This window comes from Stenella coeruleoalba, assembly GCF_951394435.1.
Source record: "Stenella coeruleoalba genome assembly, chromosome: 20".
Taxonomy (NCBI): Eukaryota; Metazoa; Chordata; class Mammalia; order Artiodactyla; family Delphinidae; genus Stenella; species Stenella coeruleoalba.
In genome coordinates this window covers 18,142,189-18,165,983 of record NC_137166.1, presented here as the reverse complement: position 1 = coordinate 18,165,983, position 23,795 = coordinate 18,142,189, and the positions used below count along the sequence as shown (strand labels likewise).

Sequence of the window (23,795 nt, the reverse complement as noted above, 5' to 3'; positions counted from 1 at the left end):
TCTGCATCTATTGAGATGATCATATGGTTTTTATTCCTTAATTTGTTAATGTGGTGTATCACATTGATTGATTTGCATATATTGAAGAATCCTTGCATCCATGGGATAAATCCCATTTGATCACGGTGTATGATCCTTTTAATGTGCTGTTGGATTCTGTTTGCTTGTATTTTGTTCAGGATTTTTGCATCCATGTTCATCAGTGATATTGGTCTATAATTTTCTTTTTTTGTGATATCTTTTTCTGGATTTGGTATCAGCGTGATGGTGGCTTTGTAGAATGAATTTGGGAGTGTTTCTCCCTCTGCAATTTTTTGGAAGAGTTTGAGAAGGATCGGTGTTAACTCTTTTCTAAATGTTTGGTAGAATTCGCCTGTGAAGCCATCTGGTCCTGGACTTTTGTTTGTTGGAAGATTTTTAATTACGGTTTCAATTTCATTACTTGTGATAGGTCTGTTCATATTTTCTAATTCTTCCTGGTTCAGTCTTGGAAAATTGTACCTTTCCAAGAATTTGTCCATTTCTTCGTGGTTGTCCATTTTATTGGCATATAGTTGTTTGTAGTAGTCTCTTATAATCCTTTGTATTTCTGCAGTGTCAGTTGTGATTTCTCCTTTTTCATTTCTAATTTTATTGATTTGTGTCCTCTCCCTTTTTTCTTTCTTTTTTTTTTTTTGCAGCACGCGGGCCTCTCACTGTTGTGGCCTCTCCTGTTGCGGAGCACAGGCTCCAGATGCACAGGCTCAGCAGCCATGGCTCACGGGCCCAGCTGCTCTGAGGCATATGGGATCTTCCTGGACCAGGGCACGAACCCATGTCCCCTGCATCGGCAGGTGGACTCTCAACCACTGCACCACCAGGGAAGCCCTCCCTTTTTTTCTTGATGAGTCTGGCTAAGTGTTTATCAATTTTGTTTACCTTCTCAAAGAACCAGCTTTTAGTTTTATTGATTTTTGCTATTGTTTTCTTCATTTCTATTTCATTTATTTCTGCTCTGATCTTTATGATTTCTTTCCTTCTACTGACTTTGGGTTTTCTTTGTTCTTCTTTCTGTAGTTGTTTTTTTTTTTTTTTTTTTTTGCGGTACGTGGGCCTATCACTGCTGTGGCCTCTCCTGTTGCAGAGCACAGGCTCCGGACGCGCAGGCCCAGCGGCCATGGCTCACGGGCCCAGCCACTCCGCGGCATGTGGGATCTTCCCGGACCGGGGCACGAACCCGTGTCCCCTGCATCGGCAGGTGGACTCTCAACCACTGCGCCACCAGGGAAGCCCTCTCTAGTTGTTTTAAGTGTAGGGTTAGATTGTTTATTTGAGATTTTTCTTGTTTCCCTTTTTTTTTTGTGGTACGCGGGCCTCTCACTGTTGTGGCCTCTCCCGTTGTGGAGCACAGGCTCCGGACGCGCAGGCTCAGCGGCCATGGCTCACGAGCCTAGCTGCTCTGCGGCATGTGGGATCTTCCCAGACTGGGGCATGAACCCGTGTCCCCTGCATCGGCAGGCGGACTCTCAACCACTGTGCCACCAGGGAAGCCCTCCCTTTTTTTTTTTAACTTATTTTATTTTATTTTTTTTGGCTGTGTTGGGTCTTCATTGCTGCATGCGGACTTTCTCTAGTTGCAGCTAGCAGGGGCTACTCTTCGTTGCAGTGTGCTGTCTTCTCATTGTGGTGGCTTCTCTTGTTGCAGAGCATGGACTTTTAGGTGCATGGACTTCAGTAGTTGTGGCTCGTGGGCTCTAGAGCACAGGTTCAGTAGTTGTGGCACATGGGCTTAGTGGCTCCGCAGCATGTGGGTTCTTCCTGGACCAGGGATTGTACCTGTGTCCGCTGCATTGACAGGAGGACTCTTAACCACTGCACCACCAGGGAAGCCCCTTTCTTGTTTCTTGAGGTGAGACTGAATTGCTATAACTCTTAGAACTGCTTTTGCTGCATTCCATAGGTTTTGGGTCATCATGTTTCCATTGTCATTTGTTTCTGTGTATTTTTAAAATTTCTTCTTTGACTTCTTCAGTGATCTCTTGGTTATTTAGTAGCGCACTGTTTAGCCTCCATGTATTTGTGTTTCTTACAGTTTTTTTCCTGTAATTGATTTACAATCTCATAGTGTTTTGGTCAGAAAAGATGCTTGATACAATTTCAATCTTCTTAAATTTTCTGAGGCTTGATTTGTGACCTCAAATGTGATAGATCCTGGAGAATGTTCCGTGTGCACTTGAGAAGAAAGTGTATTCTGCCACTTTTGGGTGGAATGTTCTATAAATATCAAATAGATGTATCTGGTCTATTGTGTCATTTAAAGCTTGTGTTTCCTTATTTATTTTCTATCTGGATGATCTGTCCATTGGTGTAAATGGGGTGTTAAAGTCCCTTACTATTATTGTGTTACTGTCAATTTCTTGGCTGTTAGCATTTGCCTTATGTATTGAGGTGCTCCTATGTTGGGTGTATAAACATTTATAATTGTTACATCTTCTTCTTGGATTGATCCTTTGATCATTATGTAGTGTCCCTCCTTATCTCTTGTAAGTCTTTATTTTAAAGTCTATTTTATCTGATACAAGTATTGCTACTCCAGCTTTCTTTTGATTTCCATTTGCATGGAATATCTTTTTCCATCCCTTCACTTTCAGTCTGTATGTGTCCCTAGGTCTGAAGTGGGTCTCTTGGAGACAGCATATATATGGGTCTTGTTTTTGTATCCATTCAGCCAGTCTGTGTCTTTTGGTTGGGACATTTAATCCCTTTATGTTCAAGGTTATTATTGATATGTATGTTCCTATTACCATTTTCTTAATTTTGGGGGGTTTGTTTTTGTGGGTCTTTTTCTTCTCTTGTGTTTCCCACTTAGAGAAGTTTCTTTAGTATTTGTTGTAAAGCTAGTTTGGTGGTGCTGAATTCTCTTAGCTTTTGTTTGTCTGAAAAGCTTTTGGGTTCTCCATCAAATCTGAATGAGATCCTTGCTGGATAGAGTAATCTTGGTTGTAGGTTTTTCTCTTTCGTCACTTTAAGAATATCCTGCCACTCCCTTCTGGCCTGCAGAGTTTCCACTGAAAAATCAGCTGATAACCTTATGAGGATGCCTTTGTATGTTATTTTTTGTTTTTCCCTTGCTGCTTTTAATATTTTTTCTTTGCATTTAATTTTTGTTAGTTTGATTAGTATGTGTCTTGGTGTGTTTTTCCGAGGGTTTATCCTATATGGGACTCTCTGTGCTTCCTGGACTTTGGTGACTATTTCCTTTCCCATGTTAGGGAAGTTTTCAACTATAATCTCTTCAAATATTTTCTCAGACCCTTTCTTTTTCTCTTCTTCTTCTTGAACCCCTATAATTTGAATGTTGGTGTGTTTAGTGTTGTCCCAGAGGTCTCTGAGATTGTCTTCAATTCTTTTCATTCTTTTTTCTTTATTCTGCTCCTTGGTAGTTATTTTCACCATTTTGTCTTCCAGCTCACTTATCTGTTCTTCTGCCTCTGTTATTCATTCCTTCTAGTGTATTTTTCATTTCAGTTATTGTGTTGTTCATCTCTGTTTGTTTGTACTTTAGTTCTTCTAGATCTTTGTTAAATATTTCTTGTATTTTCTCAATCCGTGCTTCCATTCTATTTAAATGGAATAAATCCAATCTATTTCCGAGATTCTGGATCATCTTTACTATCGTTACTCTGAATTCTTTTTCAGGTAGATTGCCTATTTCCTCTTCATTTATTTGGTCTTGTAGATTTTTACCTTGCTCCTTCATCTGTGACATATTTTTTTTGCTGTCTCTTTATTTATTTATTTATTTTAATGAGTGGGATTGTGTTCCTGTTCTACTGGTTGTTTAGCCTGAGGTTTCCAACACTGGAGTTTGTAGGCTATTGGGTAGAACTGGGTCTTGGTGCTGAGATGAGGAACTCTGTGAGACCTCACACCGATGAATATTCCCTGGGGTCTGAGGTTCTCTGTTAGTCCAGTGGTTCGGACTTGGAGCTCCCACCGCAGGAGCTTCCACCCGACCCCGTGCTGGCAAATCAAGATCCTGAAAGCCACGTGGGGTGGCAAAAAAAAAAAAAAAAAAAAGAGAGAGAGAGAACAATAACAAAGTAAAAAATAAAATTAGACTAGGAAACTAACAGATATGTTAGAAAGACTGTAAAAATAACAGTATAGATGAATCAACAACCAGAAGGTACATCAGTACCACAATAGTAAAAAAGAGGAGGAGGGAAAAGGAAAGAAAAAAAAAAAGGAGGGGGGGTGGGAAAGGCCTTGGCTGTGGAGAGCAGAGCCTAAGCAAGGGTGAGGTTTGGGTGGTGGGCGGGGCCAATGCTCGGGACCCACAGGGCAGGAAAACCCTGGGGGCTGTGGGGGGGGTGGGGCTTAGGCTCAAGGAACAGAAGGGGCCCAGGCGTGTCCCCCACCCCTGGTCTCAGAGGGCGGGGGACCTCACCTGGGAGCCCAGCAGTCTCCCCGTGTCCGAGTGGGTGGGGCATTCACCCTACACTCCTCTCCCCACTGCCTCTCCTGATCTCCCCAGCCTCAGGGGCACCAATCTTGTCTGGCCTCAACTTCTCCTTCCCCCTTACTCCCCTTACATCCTACCGGTTCACTGTGGGGTTCCTCCCGTCTCCTTGGGGGTTAGAGTTCCCCACCAGCAGCCGGCAGGCACCCTACTTGTGGGGATACGCTAACTCCACGTCTTCCCACACAGCCATCTTGACTCCTGCCCCTCAAGACTGGTTTTTAACTCACAAATAAGACATACTCTTTACAGAAAACTAATAGAAAAAATATATATAGATAAGCCAAAAAAAAAAAGAAAGAGACCACCTACCATGTCCTAGCACCATACTAGGCATTTGGTATATGTATCAAGAGGAGCTAACTATAAATTCCATGAGGACACAGCCTTTATCTGTTATGTTTAAAGCCTGGCACTGGCCTTGCTGGAAAATTCTATATCTTGAGCTGGGGGGTGATTACACTGGTATATACATATGTAAAACTTCATCAAGATCTACATTTAAGATTTGTGCACTCAACTAAGTACAAGTTATATCTTAAATAAAAAAAAAAGAAATGTTCTAAGACATGTTCCCCAGAGTTTATGTCTGGTAGTAGGTGTTTTTAAATCACATAGAGAAACAATTATTTTCCTTTCAATTCTCTTTTAGTCCTTCGAGGATAAAGTCTCCCTTTGATGTTGATATGTCTTTGATATCTAACACTTCATGATTTCCCTTTTTAAACAGAGCTGGTCCCAGGCTTAGCCCCCAGCAGGCAGTAATAACCAGCTAGAATTTAATGATGTTGTATCTTATTTTCATTGTACTGATTTTTAAATCAGTTACCTTCTAGTCGTGGCAAGTGGTATTGGTTTCCCATTTGATGTACTGTAGTAATATTGCTTTTTAAAGTAAATTTTTAAAGTAAATTTGTTTAAAAGTGAGTTGATTTTATGAAAAATTTTAAGTATAGAATACTCATGGTATAAGGACCGGGCAAAAACAAAGATGATTCTTCAGTGACTGAAGTTTGGAGAAAATGGCTCTAGTAAATTCCATTTGCTATATATATATATATATATATATATATATATATATATACACACACATACACACACTACACATATGTAACAGCACAAATATGCTCTATTATAAATACGAATTATATGTATACATATAAGAAGAACTTATATGTATAAGTTATATTGAGTATGTGTTTTATATGATATACATTACTTCAATAAATGTATATTAAAATAAATAAATAAATAAAAACAAATATCAACCCTCACTTGACTCCACACACACCTGCAGCTACACCCCATTTCCTTATTCCTGTTGAAAGAAATCCTGAAAAGAATTGTCAATACTATACACACTTCCTCACCTCTTACTCTTCTGTCTAATCCAGTCTGGTTTCTACGTTGATTCTCCAGCGAAACTGTTCTCCCAATGACCTCAAACAGCCAAATTCAATGGACATATCTCTGACCACATCCTTCATGGCCTGCCAGCAGCATTTGATCCAGCTGACCACTTCTTCTTTTCTGAAACCCTTTCTTCTGTTGATTTCAATCTTCTGGTTTTCCTTTGACAGGTCTTAGTCCCTACTGCTCCACCCAGACTTCAAATGTCAGAGTGCCTCGGGGCTAATCCTGTACCTTTAAGGATGATGTTTGGAGATACCCACATTAGTATCTCCAACCCAACCTAATCTCTTAGCACCAGATATAAATAGCCCGTGGCCAACTAGACATCTGCACCCAGCAAGCTCACAGCTCCTCCAGCTTCACAGTCCAGGTGGAACTCTTGATTCCTCCTGCACCTGATTCTACCTCCCTAAATGGCACCACTGTCTATCCAAGCCCCAAACCTAAGAGAAGGCCTTGATTCCTCCTTTCTTCAATCTCAAAATCAGTCTCTCAGTAAGTCTTGTCAATTTCACCCCAAAGCTCTATCGAGAATCTGACCACTTTTCTGTATCTCCTCTGCAATAGTCCTAGCCAGGTCCATTGTGTCTCATCTGGACATAGCACCAGCCTCCTCTCTTTTCCCTTACTTTCATTCCTCCTGCCCCCAATTCATTTTCATACAGCAGCCAGAAGGAATGTTATAAAATATAAATCAGGCCATATTCCTCCTCTGCTTAAAATTCTTCAATAGCTTCCTTTTTATCCTGGAATAAAAGACCACTTTCTGTGGCTATAGAATCCTATATGATATGTATCTCTCACCTGTTTCTTTACTCTCACCTCATCTCCCTTTCTCTGAAGACTCCCTCTGCTTCAGTCACACTGACTTCTCCTCTGTCCCTGGTTTCTAGAAGTTGCCTACCTCAGGACCTTTGCACATGCTGTTGCCTCTGCCTGGAATACTTTCTCCTAGCTTTTCCATGACTGGCTCCTTCTCAACCTTGGTCTTAGCTTCACTGTTGCCTCCTCAGAGCGTCTGCCCTAACCAGTCTATCAAGATAAAGTGGGTTTCCGGGGCTTCCCTGGTGGTGCTGTGGTTAAGAATCCGCCTGCTAGTTTTCACAGAACTAGAATAAAAAATTTCACAATTTGTATGGAAACACAAAAGACCCCGAATAGCCAAAACAATCTTGAGAAAGAAAAACGGAGCTGGAGGAATCAGGCTCCCTGACTTCAGACTATACTACCAAGCTACAGTAATCAAGACAGTATGGTACTGGCACAAAAACAGAAATATAGATCAATGGAACAGGATAGAATGCCCAGAGATAAACCCATGCACATTTGGTCACTTTATCTTTGATAAAGGAGGCAAGAATATACAATGGAGAAAACCTCTTCAATAAGTGGTGCTGGGAAAACTGTACAGCTACATGTAAAAGAATGAAATTAGAACACTCCCTAACACCATACACAAAAATAAAGTCAAAATGGATTAAAGACCTAAATGTAAGGCCAGACACTATAAAACTCTTAAGAGGAAAACGTAGGCAGAACCCTCTATGACATAAATCACAGCAAGATCCTTTTTGACCCACCTCCTAGAGAAATGGAAATAAAAACAAAAATAAACGAATGGGACCTAATGAAACTTAGAAGCTTTTGCACAGCAAAGAGACCATAAACAAGACGAAAAGACAACCCTCAGAATGGGAGAAAATATTTGCAAATGAAGCAACTGACAAAGGATTAATCTCCAAAATTTATAAGCAGCTTAAGCAACTCAATATCAAAAAAACAAACAACCCAATCCAAAAATGAGCAGAAGACCTAAATAGACATTTCTCCAAAGAAGATATACAGATTGCCAACAAGCACATGAAAGGATGCTCAACATCACTAATTATTAGAGAAATGAAAATCAAAACTACAATGAGGTATCACCTCACATCGGTCAGAATGGCCATCATCAAAAAATCTACAAACAATAAATGCTGGAGAGGGTGTAGAGAAAAGGGAACCCTCTTGCACTGTTGGTGGGAATGTAAATTGATACAGCTACTATGGAGAACAATATGGAGGTTCCTTAAACGAAAAATAGAACTACCATATGACCCAGCAATCCCACTACTGGGCATATACCCTGAGAAAACCATAATTCAAAAAGAGTCATGTACCAAAATGTTCATTGCAGCTCTATTTACAATACCCAGGACATGGAAGCAACCTAAGTGTCCATTGACAGATGAATGGATAAAGAAGATGTGGCACATATATACACTGGAATATTACTCAGCCATAAAAAGAAACGAAATTTAGTTATTTGTAGTGAGGTGGATGGACCTAGAGTCTGTCCTACAGAGTGAAGTAAGTCAGAAAGAGAAAAACAAATACCGTATGCTAACACGTATATATGGAATCTTAAAAAAAAAACACAAGGTTCTGAAGAACCTAGGGGCAGGACAGGAATAAAGACACAGACATAGAGAATGGACTTGACGACACGGGGAGGAGGAAGGGTAATCTGGAACGAAGTGAGAGAGTGGCATGGACATATATACACTACCAAATGTAAAATAGATAGCTAGTGGGAAGCAGCCTCATAGCACAGGGAGATCAGCTCCGTGCTTTGTGACCACCTACAGGGATGGGATAGGGAGGGTGGGAGGGAGATGCAAGAGGGAGGAGATATGGGGATATATGTATATGTATAGCTGATTCACTTTGTTATAAGGCAGAAACTAACACACCATTGTAAAGCAATTATACTCCAATAAAGATGTTAAAAAAAAAAAAAAAAGAATCTGCCTGCCAATGCAGGGAACACGGGTTAGAGCCCTTGTCCAGGAAGATCCCACATGCCGTGGAGCAACTAAGCCCGAGTGCCACAACTACGGAGCCTGCGCTCCAGAGCCCACATGCCACAACTACTGAAGGCCGCGCACCTAGAGCCCGTGCTCCACAGAGAAGCCACCGCAATGAGAAGCCCGCGCACCGCAACGAAGAGTAGCCCCCGCTCACCACAACTAGAGAAAGCCCGCGCGCAATAACGAAGACCCAACGCAGCCAAAAATAAATTAATTTTTTTTAAAAAATGGGCTTCCCCGGTAACTATCTTATTGCTTTATTTTTTTTCCTTCTTAGCACTTTCAATAGTCTGTAATTATCTTGTTTACTTCTCTACGTTTTTAATACAAAGTCCATGATATCAAGGATCTTGTCTATTTGATTCACCATTGCATTCTCAGTTCCCAGAATAGCATCTGACACGTAGTAGGCCCTCAATAAATATTTCTTGAATGTAATGAGTGGAGAGGTAGGTGGGGCCTAGACCAAGCAGGACCTCAAGAGAGCATCTTGGGGAGGCATTTAGGGATTTTAATCAGAGATCCAAAGTGATCAGACTTGGCAGTTGTAAATGATCAGTCTGACAGAAGTGGGGGAAAACAGATTGGAGGGTGATGAAGGAAAGCTCCTGCAGTAGTTCAGGAGAGAGATAATAGGGTTAAATGGAATAAGATGTACAAAGCACTTAGCATTTAACCATAAGGGATGAGAGGGGGATTACTATTACCAATATAGCAGGCAAGCAAGAATTGCTTGAATTTAATGATGGTAAAGTTAAGAGTCCAGAGATAGAGGGACTTGTGTATCTCCTGGAATCTTTGAATCTCTAATCTTTTCCTCCAGTGATAAATGCTAGAATTTCTTATCCTTATCGAGTTAATTTGACCTCTATGTTGGTAATTCATATGCATTCATATTTGCATTCTTACACCTGTGTTCCTTCTTACCACCATCAACTGGTGGTAGAATTTCACGGAGAGAGCTTCTGACACGTCTCATTAGCTGTGTGACCTGGTAAATCACCTAATCTCTCTGAACTCAGTTTCGTTTTCTGTAAAATGAGGACTCTGATATCTATTCTGTCCATCGTGAGGATCAGTGAATAACTGTACAGAAAATATTTTCACAATGCAAGAATAATTATTACTGTTATTTCACTCAGTAAATATTTATTAAGCACCTACTGTGTACCAAGCACTGTTTGTTGGTGCTGGGAATACAGCAGTGGCATGGGGGGAAAGGCAACGACAGAAGTCGATTCAGATTCTGAACATTTTGGATTTTGATTGTATTTTCCAAATTGGCAGATCACCTTGGGCCCCTGTTGAAAAATATAGATTGTTGGCCTGACCACAGCCTTGATCAGAATGGGGAAGGTAGAATGAGGGGAGGGTTAACTATCTCTCCGAAGTTATTCAGAAAGGACTGAAAATAAGAGATTAGGTGGATTAAATTGCCTCCCTTTTCCTTTTCCCAAATACTGATCACCACTCAGCAATTCTGCATACACATCTGTGGGTTTTTTTTGTTTGTTTCGTTTTATAATGAATGTTAACCCTCTTATTTATTTATTTTTGGCTGCGTTGGGTCTTCGTTGCTGCACGAGGGCTTTCTCTAGTTGCAGCGAGCAGGGGCTACTCTTCATTGGGTGCACAGGTTTCTCATTGTGGTGGCTTCTCTTGTGGAGCATGGACTCTAGGTGCGTGGGCTTTAGGAGTTGTGTACACGGGCTCAGTAGTTGTGGCTCGCGGGCTCTAGAGCACAGGCTCAGTAGTTGTGGCACACAGGCTTAGTTGCTCCGCGGCATGTGGGATCTTCCTGGACCAGGGCTTGAACCCGTGTCCCCTGAATTGGCAGGTGGATTCTTAACCACTGCGCCAGCAGGGAAGCCCTACACATCTGCTCATATACTGAATTTTCCAAAACATTTCTAATAAGAAGTACCTTCAGCTGGCTCCTGGGGAGGGCAAGTCCAAACTTCAGAACCAGCCATGTGACCTTGAAGGAGAAGGCAGTGGAAGTACCAGAAAGCACTGTCCTTGGCGGTGTTTTTGTCTGCCACAGAGCTTGCTGTACAACTGATCTGGATCTTACTGTCCTCATCGCCAAAATGAGGTCAGGGTTTCATGACTACCAGTTCATGGAGGGGTGCTGGGTTAGTTGAATCAGAATCACCTAGGGAGCTTATTAAATTTCTAGATTCCTGGGCCTCATGGACTGGTGAGTCCGACTCAGTAGGACCAGGATGGCGTCCATCACCTCCTCTATTTTATTTTATTTTATTTATTTATTTATTGCGGTACGCAGGCCTCTCACCGCTGTGGCCTCTCCTGTTGCGGAGCACAGGCTCCGGACGCGCAGGCTCAGCGGCCATGGCCCACGGGCCCAGCCGCTCCGCGGCACGTGGGATCCTCCCGGACTGGGGCACGAACCCGTGTCCCCTGCATCGGCAGGCGGACTCCCAACCACTGCGCCACCAGGGAAGCCCACCTCCTCTATTTTTAATTAGCTTCCTGGCAGTTAATTTTTGATACGTATCCAGATTTGGTATCTCACTAGGGTAGATCAGACTCTCTGTGCTTCAGTTTTCTCATCTGTAAAATATAGTCATTCCTCAGATGGTAGAATTCAATAAGCTAATTTACGTAATGCGCTTAGAAGAGTGTCTGTCCCATAGTAAGTACTGGGTAAGTTTTAACTGTTCTGTCAGTCAAGGTCCAATCAGGAAGACAAACCACTGGGAGTATTTAAAGCAGAGGGAACTTAATGCAGAGGTGATGGAGAGGCTAAGAAGCCAAACAGGGGACAGTGATACAACCTAGAGATTAGGCAGCAAGAAGTCATCCACCCCTTAGCAGGAGAAAGAGAGGGAAATGGTGGTGTTTCCAGAGCCCAGAGTCTGGCAGAACCTGGACCAACAGCAGGAGCTGTAGCTGTAGATTAAACACAGCCATTATCAAACAGCTGAAGGAGGAGGCATACCCCGGCTTTTCCCTTTGTCCCACCCTCCAGTCTCCCACTAGTGCCTCCCATTGGCTGAACCCAGCAGGAAGTCATCTCTCAAGTGAGCCTGGGAAACTTCATCTGCAGAGATCACCCCTGCCTTTCAGGGGAAGTATGAAGAATGTCTCTGAGGACAGATTATTATTATTTTGTTGTTATTATTTTCTTTAAGGTCTTTTTGAGCCCTACAGTTCTCAAAGTCTCTAGACCTTAGCCAACCACAGGGATTCAGGGCTTTGTGAGTGCTTATTGATTAATCGATTCTGTGCCTTCATTGTATACACATACATAAATGCTTAGCCTCTTATCTCTGGAAACCGACAGCTCAGGCCTTGGCAAAAATTCACCGGTGCAGCGGAGCCCTGCCCGAGGTTCAAGGAAAGGGAAGGTATGTGGATCAGGTTTCTCTCTGGGGATCAGCTGCCTCAGCACCTTCAAGGATTCAAAAGTGATAGATGGGAAAGCTGGCCAGAGACATCACTGGGCAGAAAGGAGGGTCCCAGAAAGTTCAGGAACAGACATAAAGAAGTGAGACTGTGGAAGCATTTGTAGGTGCACTGGGCAGGGGAGGGGAGGAGCAGGAAATAGGGCCGCACCCAGTTTTAAGGACACTTCCTAGAAAAGATTGGAAAACACCCACTTGTCTTTGGGACATAACCCTGTAAGTGTGCTATGTGGGAGTGGAGCTCTGGGAATTTTGCTACCAAAAATGGGCAGAAAAGCTCTTTCTAAATATTTCTTGGAGGACCCAGAATTTAACCTTGGACCAGAGGCAAATATGTTTATTTTAAGAGGTTCTTAAAAGATCAGATATTGTGGAATTCTTCCTAATATACCAAAGACCTGCTCCCCAAGTTCATTCTTCCAGCAAACATTGATGAATAGTAGGTTGGAAACTGATTCAGGCAATGAGTTTTGGAGTGAGACAGAACTGGGTTGCACTGTGGCTTTGCCTCTGTCCTAGCAGTGTGGCCTTGGGCAAGGGATTTAACTTCAGTTTCCTCGTCTGTGAAAAGGGAACTAGCGTGTAGAGTTGAGAGGATGAGAGTGAGATCATGCATGAAAATACTTAGAGTCTGAATCCAGAGTGTGCTAGTAGTTCATTTTATTATGACTTGTATTATTTGTATGACACTTGGCTAAACACTTTGCTGCCTATTAGCTCATTGGATTTCACATCAGCTCTGTGAGGTGGGTCAGGGAACCCACATTGATTTTGTGTCTACTCTGCTTCTAGCACCCTGCCAGATGCTTAACAGTTATTATATTCTTGATTTCACTCAGTCAATACATATTTCAGTATCTATTTTATGCCAGGCTGTTCTGTGTACTGGGGGTACAGCAATGAACAAAGACAAAAATCCCTGCCTCTCAGGGAGGATACACTCAGTGAGGGGAGAGCGACAATAAATACAATTTAATGAATACTTAGGTTCACTATGTTCCAAAGTGCTTTACAAATATTAACCCATAACCTATGAGGAAGGTATTGTTATGCTTATCCCATTTTACAGATGGGGATACTGAGGCACAAGGGAGTTGAAAGTCACTTGGCCAAGGTCTCACAGCTTGGAAGAGCTGCATTAATGATTCAAAGCCAGACAGTGTGACTCCAGAGTCCTTGCTCTTAATCATTACTGTATGTTGCCTTCCCCCACCCAAAAAAATATATATATGTGTACTAATAGATTAGTGCTATTAAGTGCTATGAGTGCTATGAAAAAAAATAAAGCAGGGGAAAGAGGGTGATGAGAGAGGGCTCTCTATGTAGGGAGGTCAGGGAAGGCCTCTCAGAGGGGCCACATTTGAGCAGAGACCTGAAGGAGTGAGGGAGAAAGGCGGGTGGACATCTGGGCAAGGGCGATCCAGGCAGAGGGAAGCACTGTGCAAAGGCCCACACTTGGTGTGTTCGGAGAACCACAGGGAGGCCAGCGCTGAGAAAGCAGAGTGAGCAAGTGGTAGCAGATGAGTCAGAGAGTGAAAGACGGCGCAGGCTGAGCTGCTGGAAGGATGCAATTGCCTTTGGCTGAGATGGAAAGACTGTGGGAGGAGCAGAATTGCAGAGGAAGGTCAGTTCAGTTTTGGATAATTCTCACCATCACTCATCAAATAGGAATTACTCATTCCAGAGGACTTTGAGAGATGAAAGAGCTCACCCCAGATCACCCAGGCAGTCGTTTTCAGAGGCAAGATTCAGACATAGGTCTGCCAAACCTAACTTAAATGCCACGGGCCTTTGGCTGGCAGGGTGCTGTGGGGAAATCTGCAGAGGTGATACTCTGCTCATCCTGATCCCTGACCCCAGGAGCTTTCAAGGAGGGGGAAAGAGGTACTGGAGAGTGAGGCGGAAGGACACTCAGATGAAAGTAACAATGCCAGAGATCCCACAAGACAGTAAGTAGCACGTGTTTAAATGTGAAATGCAGACAAGAAGCACAAGGAAGGTGCACTTCTTTCTGAAAAAGCAAAATGAGTGAAAGAGTCCCAGCCCTGTCTGGGTGGAAGGCATCAGGGACGGGATGAACATCTGTGTTGAAAAAGGCCATGCTCTGGCGGAGATGGGAAGGCCCCCAGAGGCTCAGGGTTCTCCCTGGGCACGTCTTTCTCCACAAATAGATGCTTTTCCATTATGACAAAGGTATATACCAGGCAGGACGCCTCCCCTGGACCCGTGTCTCCAACCACAGCCTCCTCAACATGCCACTACTGGGCATCTCTGAACACGTCCCAGCTTGAAGTCCCGATCTTCCCCTAATCCCAAACTTGCTCTACCTGCAATGAGATTCCAAGAAGCTAACCCTGAGACAAGGATTCATGTACCTGAGTGACTTATTAAATTTGGAAGGGCTCCCAGGAGGAACTGGTGAGGGAGTGGAGAAGCAAGATAAAGAGGGCAAGAAGCCAAGCAAGGGTGTGATTTCAGACCAAGTCCCTGGAGGGTAGCTTCAGCCTGATCCAGCAGGGGATGCTGGATGTAAGTTACCCCTGGGAGTTTGGGGGGAGGCGGGCCAGCGCTCAGCTTCCACATTCCAGCACCACTTGGTCATTGGCTAAGGGCTGGGAAAGTGAACTCCTGGGCCCTTCCTTGCAAGGGCAAAGGGACCCCAGTAGCTGATGGGCAAGACTCTGGCCCTTCACATGTACAGGCTGCTGGGAGAATCAGCACACAGAAGCCAAACCAGGGGAGTTCAGAAACCAACAAAGGGATCCCAGGGGATCTGAGCAGTGCCCTGACAGTGTCCACTACATGTGCCTTACCCATGTCAGGAAATGGTATTGCCATCCTGCTGGTTACTCAGGCCCCAAACCCTGGAGTCATCCTTGATCTGCTCTGTCTCACACCCCCATCCAATCCTTTAGCCAATCTCGTTGGCAGTACCTTCAAAATATACCCAGAGTCTGATCACTTTTTTAAAGTAACTTTTAAAAATTGTGGTAAAGTCCACATAACATACAGTTCAGTGACATAAAGTACATTCACATTTTTGTGCAACCATCACCATCACCCATCCACAGAACTCTTTCCATCTTGCAAAACTGAAACTCTGTACCTATTAAGCGTTTTGTTTATCCATTCATTTGTCAGTGGACACTTGGGTTGCTTCCACCTCTTGACTGTTGTGAATAATGCTGCTATGAACATAGATGTATTATACAAATATCTGTTAGAGTCCCTACACTCAATTCTTTTGGGTATATACCTAGAAATGGAATTGCTGGGTCATATGGCAATTCTATTTTTAATTTGTTTTAGTAGCTGTTTTACTGTTTTCCATAGTGGCTGCACCAGTTGACATTCCCACCGACAGTGCACAAGTGTTTCAACGTCTGCACATCCTCACCAACACTTTTTATCTTGCTTGTTTTAGTCTGATCATTTCTTACCCCTTCCACAATGACCACCCTGAACCAAGCCGTTTCAGTTTTTGCCTGGCTTATTGCAGTGGGATCCCAACTGACCTCACTGTTTCTGCCCTCATCTCCTGTAGTCTTCTCAACACCACTCCTCTACTCACAGCCTCCAGTGCCTTCCTCCCCTCCTGCTCAGGGTAAAAGGCAAAGTTTTTACAATAGCCTATGAGGCTGTACAAGATTTGTTCCTCACCCTCCCAAATCTGACTCATTTCCTACTTGCTCACTGTACTCCAGCCACATTGCCTTTTTTTTTTTTTCTCCTGTCCCAAGTAATCTACTGTCTCAGGGCCTTTGACTTATTTTCTCTGCTTGGAATACTCCTTCTTCAGATATGCTTAATGTAATTTTCTCCCTCACTTCATTCAGGTTTTATTCATTTCTCAAGGAGGCCTCTGGGCTTTCCCCATTGTTCATCAGCCCTTCCTCCATTTTCTGCCTTTCTCCTCTCTGCCCTGTGCCTGGGAAGATGACCCCTACAAACACCACCACCCGGGCTTTCTTGCCCTCAGGCTTCTGGGTGGGTTTGGTCCATGGCAGGCAATGCCAGAAGATGAAGGGTGAAAGGAGAGAGATGTTGAGTTATTTTCCCCCCAACATCCTTCCTGCTCTGCTGTGGGCAGTGGCCTGTCCCTCCTGGACCACAGCTGCATTTGGGAGGGGTGGTCCTCCGCTTCAGCTCTCCAGCTCCCCCTCCCCTCCAACCCCCCACTCCCAATGATACCGTTTCCTCCCTTTGCCCGCCAGTCCTCCAAGTTGTAACTGCTTCTCTGCTTGCTGCTGATCTCCGGACCTCCTACACCCCTGTTGGTTCCTGAACCCTGCCTATTCCTCTAGTCCCTTCACTAAGACTAGAATCATCCGTGCTGGATTCTGTCTCCCACTAGACCCTGACCTAAACACCTTCTAGATTATGTTATTTACAGTTTCCAGCCTACCTTCTGTTCCGTGAATTGGCACTTCCCATTCTGTTCTTCTGCATAGTACACATTATCTAACATGCTATATAGTTACTTATTTAGTTTCCTTGAACCCTCACACTCTGTGATGGACGGTCCAAGGATGCAGGGATGTTTGCTTCGTTCACTGTTGTATCTCCAGTGCTTGGCACACAACAGGCTATCAGCAAATATCTCTTAAATGAATGAATGAACGGCCGACCGACTAAGGGAGCTGCAGAGAAGACAGCAGTGTGGTCCAAGGTGCAGGCAGAAGAGCTGACTCTCAATTTCTCCTCTCCCCTCCCCGCCCCCACCCGGAATGCTGAGTGCCCTGGAAGGAGGCGGAAATGAGCGTGTTCAACTGCCCTCCAGCCAGGTGTTTACTTAATTAGGACCTGTATCCCGACGCACGTTGATGTTTAACTGTCCGCCTAAAGACTGCATATGGTTCCTGGCGGGCGCAAAGGAACCTGGGGGGCGAGGATAGGCGGGGCCACCAGGTACTGTCTGGGGCCGGCGCAGCCTCGAAAAGCCTCTGCGCGGGTATCTAACCTCCCCTCGGGCACGGAAAGCGACCCCTGCGGGAGAGCGAGGCGAGGGGGTTGGAGCTCAGTCAGCAGCCTCGGGCTTCTCCTGCGCGTCGTGCATCCCCAACCCCCAGCTGCCGGGCCCACAGGCGGGATAACGGAGCGCTCCCCTGATACCAGATGCCAATTGCTCGCTTTACCATCAGCCGTGAAATTGAAGGATTACAGCGTTTCTCATTCTCTTAGTTTGGGGAACGTGAGGGTGCTATAGAGGAAAGAAACGGCTCGTGAGGCGGAGGACAAATGAGCTGGATCCTAAAGCAATACTACCAGGCAACATTTGGGCGCTTGCTCTGTGCCAAGTGCTGAGTTTAGCGTTTTAAACGTGCTAATTTAATCCTCTTCTATATGTATTAATTCATTCAATCCTAGTACTTTATAGAGGGCAGATATCATAATAGCCCCCACTAGATGCATGCGGAACTGAGGCTCAGAGGGGTTATTTCGCTAGCCTGAGGTCACAGCGCTAATAAGTGATGGAATCCGGGTTTGAACGCAGGCGGTGCGGCCCCAGAGCCCCTGGTCGGCTAGAGAGAGGACTCCCACGATCGCAAGGCAAACTGTCCTCTTAGCCGCAGGCCTGGTGGTGGGAAGGACAGGCAGGCTTCCAGGCTAGCCCTTGAGAGCCAAAAACTCTATAATTAGAGACTCTAGTCTCCTCCTCAAACCCCTAAATCTGAGATGGGTAGGAGGAAGGAACGTGTTGAGGAGTCAGCCTGAGATTCTCAAGACAGCTAGGGAAGGTGGGAAGGCCTCAGGGAACAGGAGGTTGTGACTGGCTGGGAAAGCTCAGTTCGGTGGGGAGAGGGCGTGCAGTGTGGAGCGACTGAGTTTCAGGACTGTTTCAGGGCCCGGGGCCCACTTGCGTGCCGCCACGGGTAAAGCACTTCGGGTCTGAAGTAGAGGAACGAATCCCAGCTCCGTCGCATGTCCCCCAGTAAGGATACAGAAGAGCTGCTTCGTAGGGAGACTCACTGGAAGGCTGCTTCTCGCAGCCAGCAGTTTTTACTTAGATTATAGTAGGTATTTTAGACCAATAAAAACAGTCGCGATTTTCAAAATGCCTTTATTTGCATTTTACAAAACTTGAGACATTGTTAATTATTTATATCCTACGTGGGGGGTGGGAAGCTTGCTGGAGGTGATGGGGCTAATAACCACCCCTCTACCTCGCACCTTTTGGCGTCACCACGGCTTCGATCTCTGGGATCTTCTCTCTCAGCCTCCTTTTGTTCGGCTGTGTCAGGGAAGTAATGAGTTTTCCGCAAGTTGTAGCAGATTCTGTAACACCGTCCCTCGGGACCTCACTGCCAGTTTTAAACACTCGGAGTCCTGGGGGCAGGCTGATGTGGGAGGTGGGGAAAGAGGCAGGAGGTACCCGCCCGCCCCCCGCTGTAGCCGGGTGTGGGGCGGACACACCCGGCCTCCATCAAAGCCTTGGATAACAGAGAGCCTCGGGGGAGCATGAATGGGGCGCCTTTGTTTCCAGTCGGGTTCAGATGCATCTCCACTTTCTTTTCCACAAGGCACAGAAATAATTTTCTTCGTTTGCGGCGGGGAGTGGGTTGCCTTTTTTTTTTTCCCCCTCGAACCCAGAATCTGCGAGACAGGGCCTGGGTCTCTGTCGGGAGCAACTCCGGAAAACCCGAGAGAACGCAGGAGGGGCGCGGGAGAGGACAGTGTGGGGGGGCGCTTCGGGGTGCCTCCACAGAGCAAGCCCCGGCCCCACCTGCGAGGAGGCGGGACCTTGCGGCGCTGGACCAATCAGCACCTACCTGCGCTCACCTGGCCCCCCCCCCGCCCTCTGGCTCCCGCGAGCCGCGGTTCTCAAAGGGACGCGCTGAGCTTAGCGGAGCACTAACCCGCAGTCGCGGCAGCTTTTCACCTCACTCTCTCCAGCCATGGGGCTCCCTAGTGGGCCTCTCGCGTCCCTCCTCCTCCGCTTCTTCCTCTTACTCCAGGTACTCCATTGCCTTCCCTGACCCCTGCCGGGACGTTCCTCAGAGGGCAGGCGGGGTCCGCACGCGGCGGTGGCGTCGGGGAGAGAGCCGGACTGGGCTGCCTGGGGCCAAGGTTGTCCGGGAAAGCCTGTGAGGACTCCCCGGGATGGGTATGCAGGGCCGGGCACGCCTGTGACCCAGCCTCCCTCTTTTCCCCTCTTCCCTTAGGCGCAGGTTTACTGGCTGCCGCGCGCGGCCTCCGAGCCGTGCCGGGCAGGCTTCGGGGAAGCTGAAGTGACCTTGGAGGCGCGAGGCGCGGAGCTGGAGCGGAGCCGGGCGCGGGGGAATGGTAAGACCCCCCCCCCCGGGGGCCCGCCTGGCGGAACTTCGAGGCGGGGGCTAAGCTGAGGGTGTCCGGGCTGCGGCGGGGGGCTCCTGGCGCCTCCTCAGGTGCGGGGGAGGCGCAGAAAGCATCCCCAGGGCTGGAATGGGGGTGGGCGTATGGAGAGAAAGGCCGGAGAGCGTAGCGCCCTCTGACGTCCAGCCCCTCCTTGCCCCTCTGCGGCGGCCGACCCGGACCCCCTTCTTCGGGGTGCGGGGCGGCTGAGCCGCTCACCCAGCCCGGACGTGGGAAGCTCTCCCCTGCTGGCCCCAGCGGAGGAATGCGCCTTCCACATTCCTCCCGCAACCCCCGCGCAGGTGTGGGGATGAGCCGTGCCCCGGGCAGCCCCCTTTGCCCCTCTCGGGCCCCCTTTGTGTACCGTGCTTTGTGTCTCCGACTGACAGACCAGGTCTGTTTCTCTTCTTCGCGCTCCCTTCCCCCGCCCCCCTTCTTGCCCGGCAGCTGGAATGCACTCTTAACCCTGCCCTTCCCGGAGGGCCCGCGCCCCTGCAGCCTGCCTGAAAACTGGGCCTGGCACACCTGGACTGGGGCCATCACGTACTGGGCACACCCCCCGACCCCCATTGTATTGGAACTGAAATGTTAGGGCCCTTGAGGGAGGTGGGGGTCGAGGAGCCAGAAGGTCTTGAGCTGTAGGGGCAGTGGGTGGGGAATCAAAGCACATTTTTGATCTCACAGTTTCTTCTACGGTTTAAAAACTTGAGGGGGTGGGGTTTACTTTGGTGCTCAGAACCAGTGTGTTATGAGATCCAGGCAGCTGACGGCTGATGGGGGCCTCTCTCCCTCCATCCAGGGCAGTGCGGGTTCCTCCACCGGATCAAACCCAAGTTCTTAAACAAAGGTGTGTCCCAGGATCCTTGGGTGAGCTTCCAGAGGATCCTTAACCTGTGAAATTGTTTAAGAACTTGTATGTATTTTTCTGGGTAGGGGATCTAAAGTTTAAAAATTTCAAAGCAATTTAAAAACCTGTGCCACCTAGCATTTTTCTAATGCCCCCATCAGCACACCCCTCACCCCAGGTACAAATTCCCACAGCTTGAATGTGCGCGAGAGCTGCCTAGGGCGCAGAATGGCTCTCCTTTGTTTCTCCAAAAGAGGAGTGGGGGCCTTGAGTTCTGTAGAAGCCTTTATTTCTTCTTTTTCCCCCAAATAACTCTGCCTATTGACAAAACAATTAACACCCAGGCCAGGCCAAGCTCCTTAAACTCTTGGCTGTAGGGGAGCTGAGGAGAAGCATTAAGAGGCCATGCCTCATAAACTTTAAATTCTTGCACTGGGTTTATTACTGACTGGCTAACAAACTGCAACTCAGCCAACCTGTAAAAATGTTAACTTGGGCAGGGCCCCAAATCCAATTCCGGCTCCCTGAGGAAGCTTTATTGCTAACCAGACTTCTGCCAAATCTGTACACCCTCCCCCTCATTGTCAAGTTTCCCGACTACAGTCTGGGAGAGCAGGCTGTGGCTCTGAGTGTTGTCTGTGCCTTATCTTTCTTACTGAAGCAAGAAATATCAGATTAACTGTCACTTCACTAAGCTTGAGGTTCTTGGGGGGAAGCAGTGATCAGGTTTTCGATTTCACGGTCCGGTTGGCAAGTGCTTCTCGGTGACGTCAGGCATTTTAAACCTTTTGAGAAAATTCTGCTTTCTCGGATGTCTGGTTTATGGTTGTGAAAATGGTGGGTTCATGCCAGGAGCACACCTAGGTTATAAAACAAAACATGGGTTAATGTGCTTGGCTAACCTTGAGTGCAGCTCCCTGCAACGTGCCGAGTTCTTAGAGCAGTCTTCCTGTGAAAGGGGATGCTGCCTTTTTAAATAAAAGCAAGTTTCTGGGGGGCTTCCCTGGTGGCGCAGTGGTTGAGAGTCCGTCTGCCGATGCAGGGGACGCGGGTTCATGCCCCGGTCCGGGAAAATCCCACATGCCGCGGAGCGGCTGGGCCCATGAGCCATGGCCACTGAGCCTGCGCGTCCGGAGCCTGTGCTTCGCAACGGGAGAGGCCACAACAGTGAGAGGCCCGCGTACCGCAAAAAAAAAAAAAAAAAAAGCAAGTTTCTGGGCCCAATTTGTCCCAATAAATTGGGACTCCCCGGCAAAAAATAGTGGTATTTCTCCCCTTAGTCCTCAGCAGCTGACCTCTTTTCTACCTCCACCCCAGTTCCCTGTCCTCCATACACAGGAGCTCCAGCCTGGATCCAGCCATGTTGAAAGGGTTGTCCTGAGGGTACATACAAACTCTCAAGTTCGGCCAAGCAGACAACAGTTTCCCTATAGCTAAGGAACAGTTACCCTTGTTCGCCCCTGGGTTATGAATTTCACAGGTGTCTATGAAGTTGAGCTCAAAGAAATTATCTGATATAGTTAATACCTTGTTTGTATGTACACTTTCCTCTTCAAAGCATTTGCACAACTCTGAACTTGCTTTATCCTCCTGACGTTCTCTTGAAGCTGGTGATGTACATTTAAACAACTTGAACTCTTAATCCCAGAGTTGGGACTTCAGAAACCCTGTAGCCCAGCCCTGCTGGAGGTTTTAGAGGTGGAGAAACACAGGAACAGCTTAATGGATTCAATTCCCTAGGCTAAACTAGTGAGTTTCCTTGAGGGTCACAGACATGACTTTTACCTCTAGGTTTGTGCCCAGGACCTGGTGCTTAATAGGTCCCAGTAGGTATTTGTGTGAATTATGACAATCTTGTGAAGTTCTGCCCATTTTACAGATGAAACCTCAGTGGCTATGGCTTCCCCAAAGTCATCTCTGCAGTGACCAGATGTGACTTGAATGGAAGTTTCTGACTCCCAAGTTCCATGGCATTTTTTTTTACCACCGGAAAGTAGGAGGTGGATGAAATGAAGAAGTGGAATGTTGGAGCACCAAATCCCACCAGTAGCAACCCCCTACCCCAAGAGCGCTTAGTCATTTATTCCTTTTCATCCTAGGGTTTTCCAGAAACGTTCCTGCAGGGGAAACCAGCTTGCATACAGTCTCTCAAGTGTCCTAGTGATGGGGGCTTGGGGCAGGTGAAGCCAGGCTTGCCTAGACCAAGAGTGAGAGGTTAATCTGGAAGGAGGTAGAGCAGGAATGTTCCCCCACCCCAACTCCACAGTCTGGGGTCTGCCTTCAAGGGTGGTCTAGAAGCAAAGACAAAGGAGAGGTGGGAGGAAGGAGCTTTCATGGTATTAGTGCAGTGATTAAAGTGAGTGACCTAAAGTGGTCTATACATCCTTCATGGAGAACGGTTGAGAGAAGCAGCTTAATTACAGTAAAAGAAATCCAGTTCTTCATTATGGCCCCCTCTGCAGGTTCAACTCACCCTTAGTCAGCATTTGGGTAAGATTAAAGCTAACCCTCATTAGCTTTGGTAGAAAACTTCAAAGTTCAGTAATAAATTTGACTGAGCAGGAGTTAACTTCAAGATGGTTTTGCTTATTTCAACTCATGTAAAAATTGCCCTTTGTTTTGGAGCTCCCATTCCGGGCTATGCCCTCTATTTACATTTTATTTTTTCAGTAAACATATATTTAGCATCTGCATATATCAGGCACTATTCTAGGATGGCGGCTAAAACAATGAACAAAACTAAGACCTTGCTCTGGTGGAGCTGACTGTCTAATATTAGTTACTTTTTATGCTTGTAAGAGCCTTGCGGCGCAGGTGATGGTAACTCCCACTCAGCTGTAAAACGAGGGTAAGAAACTTGGTGTGAGGTCACTGGGGCAGTCAGCAGTAAGGCCAGGGGCAGTCCATGGTGCCCAATAAATCTGCCTCTGTGGAATGAATATTTGGGAACTGGGGCTTCCAGCCCACCCAGCTGCCTTCCTGGCTCAGCAGCCGAGTAGAGTTGGTTGCCGAAGCCCGACGTACATCACTGTTAGCTGGTGTCTGGGGAGCAGGTCTCAAACCTCTAGTCTCTCTTCTCATCTCCTCACATGGCACTCTGTTTCTAGGTTACCCATGCAGGGTGCCCTCACCTCCCTGTTGTGTGAGGAGAGCATGGCTTACCATGAGCAATGAGTCTCTAGGGAACGATAGCTCTGCAAAGCATTTGGAGGATGATGGAGGAGGGGGAAGGACAGAAGGGCCTGTCTCCCCAAATCAGTGGAGGCTTCGGTCCTGAGGCTGAATGATCTCCATGCAAAGAACCACCGTTATTGAAGAATAACATGTGGAAGAAAGTGTCCAGATGATAAGTGTACATACAGCTCGATGAACATCACACACTTAAACACCCATGTACCTAGCACACATATCAAGAAACAGCATTA

General features: G+C 46.5%; 1 protein-coding gene across 11 annotated transcripts in view; it reads left to right on the top strand.

The window, feature by feature from the left end:
* Nucleotides 1-23,795, top strand: part of CDH3 (cadherin 3) — a 136,232-nt gene that overhangs the window by 45,103 nt on the left and 67,334 nt on the right. For 9 of the 11 annotated variants that reach the window (XR_013825375.1, XR_013825376.1, XM_079908485.1 and 6 more), the window contains one exon: nt 19,355-19,475. The exons of 1 other annotated variant lie outside the window; for it this stretch is intronic. Coding sequence is in view for 8 of the 10 variants with exons in the window: in XM_079908485.1 (XP_079764611.1) it covers nt 19,355-19,475 (121 nt within the window). In the remaining 2 variants the exon portion in view is untranslated. Of the gene's footprint in view, nt 1-19,019; nt 19,148-19,354; nt 19,476-23,795 lie in introns of those variants that run through there. One more of the 11 variants, XM_079908490.1, reaches the window with a different exon arrangement.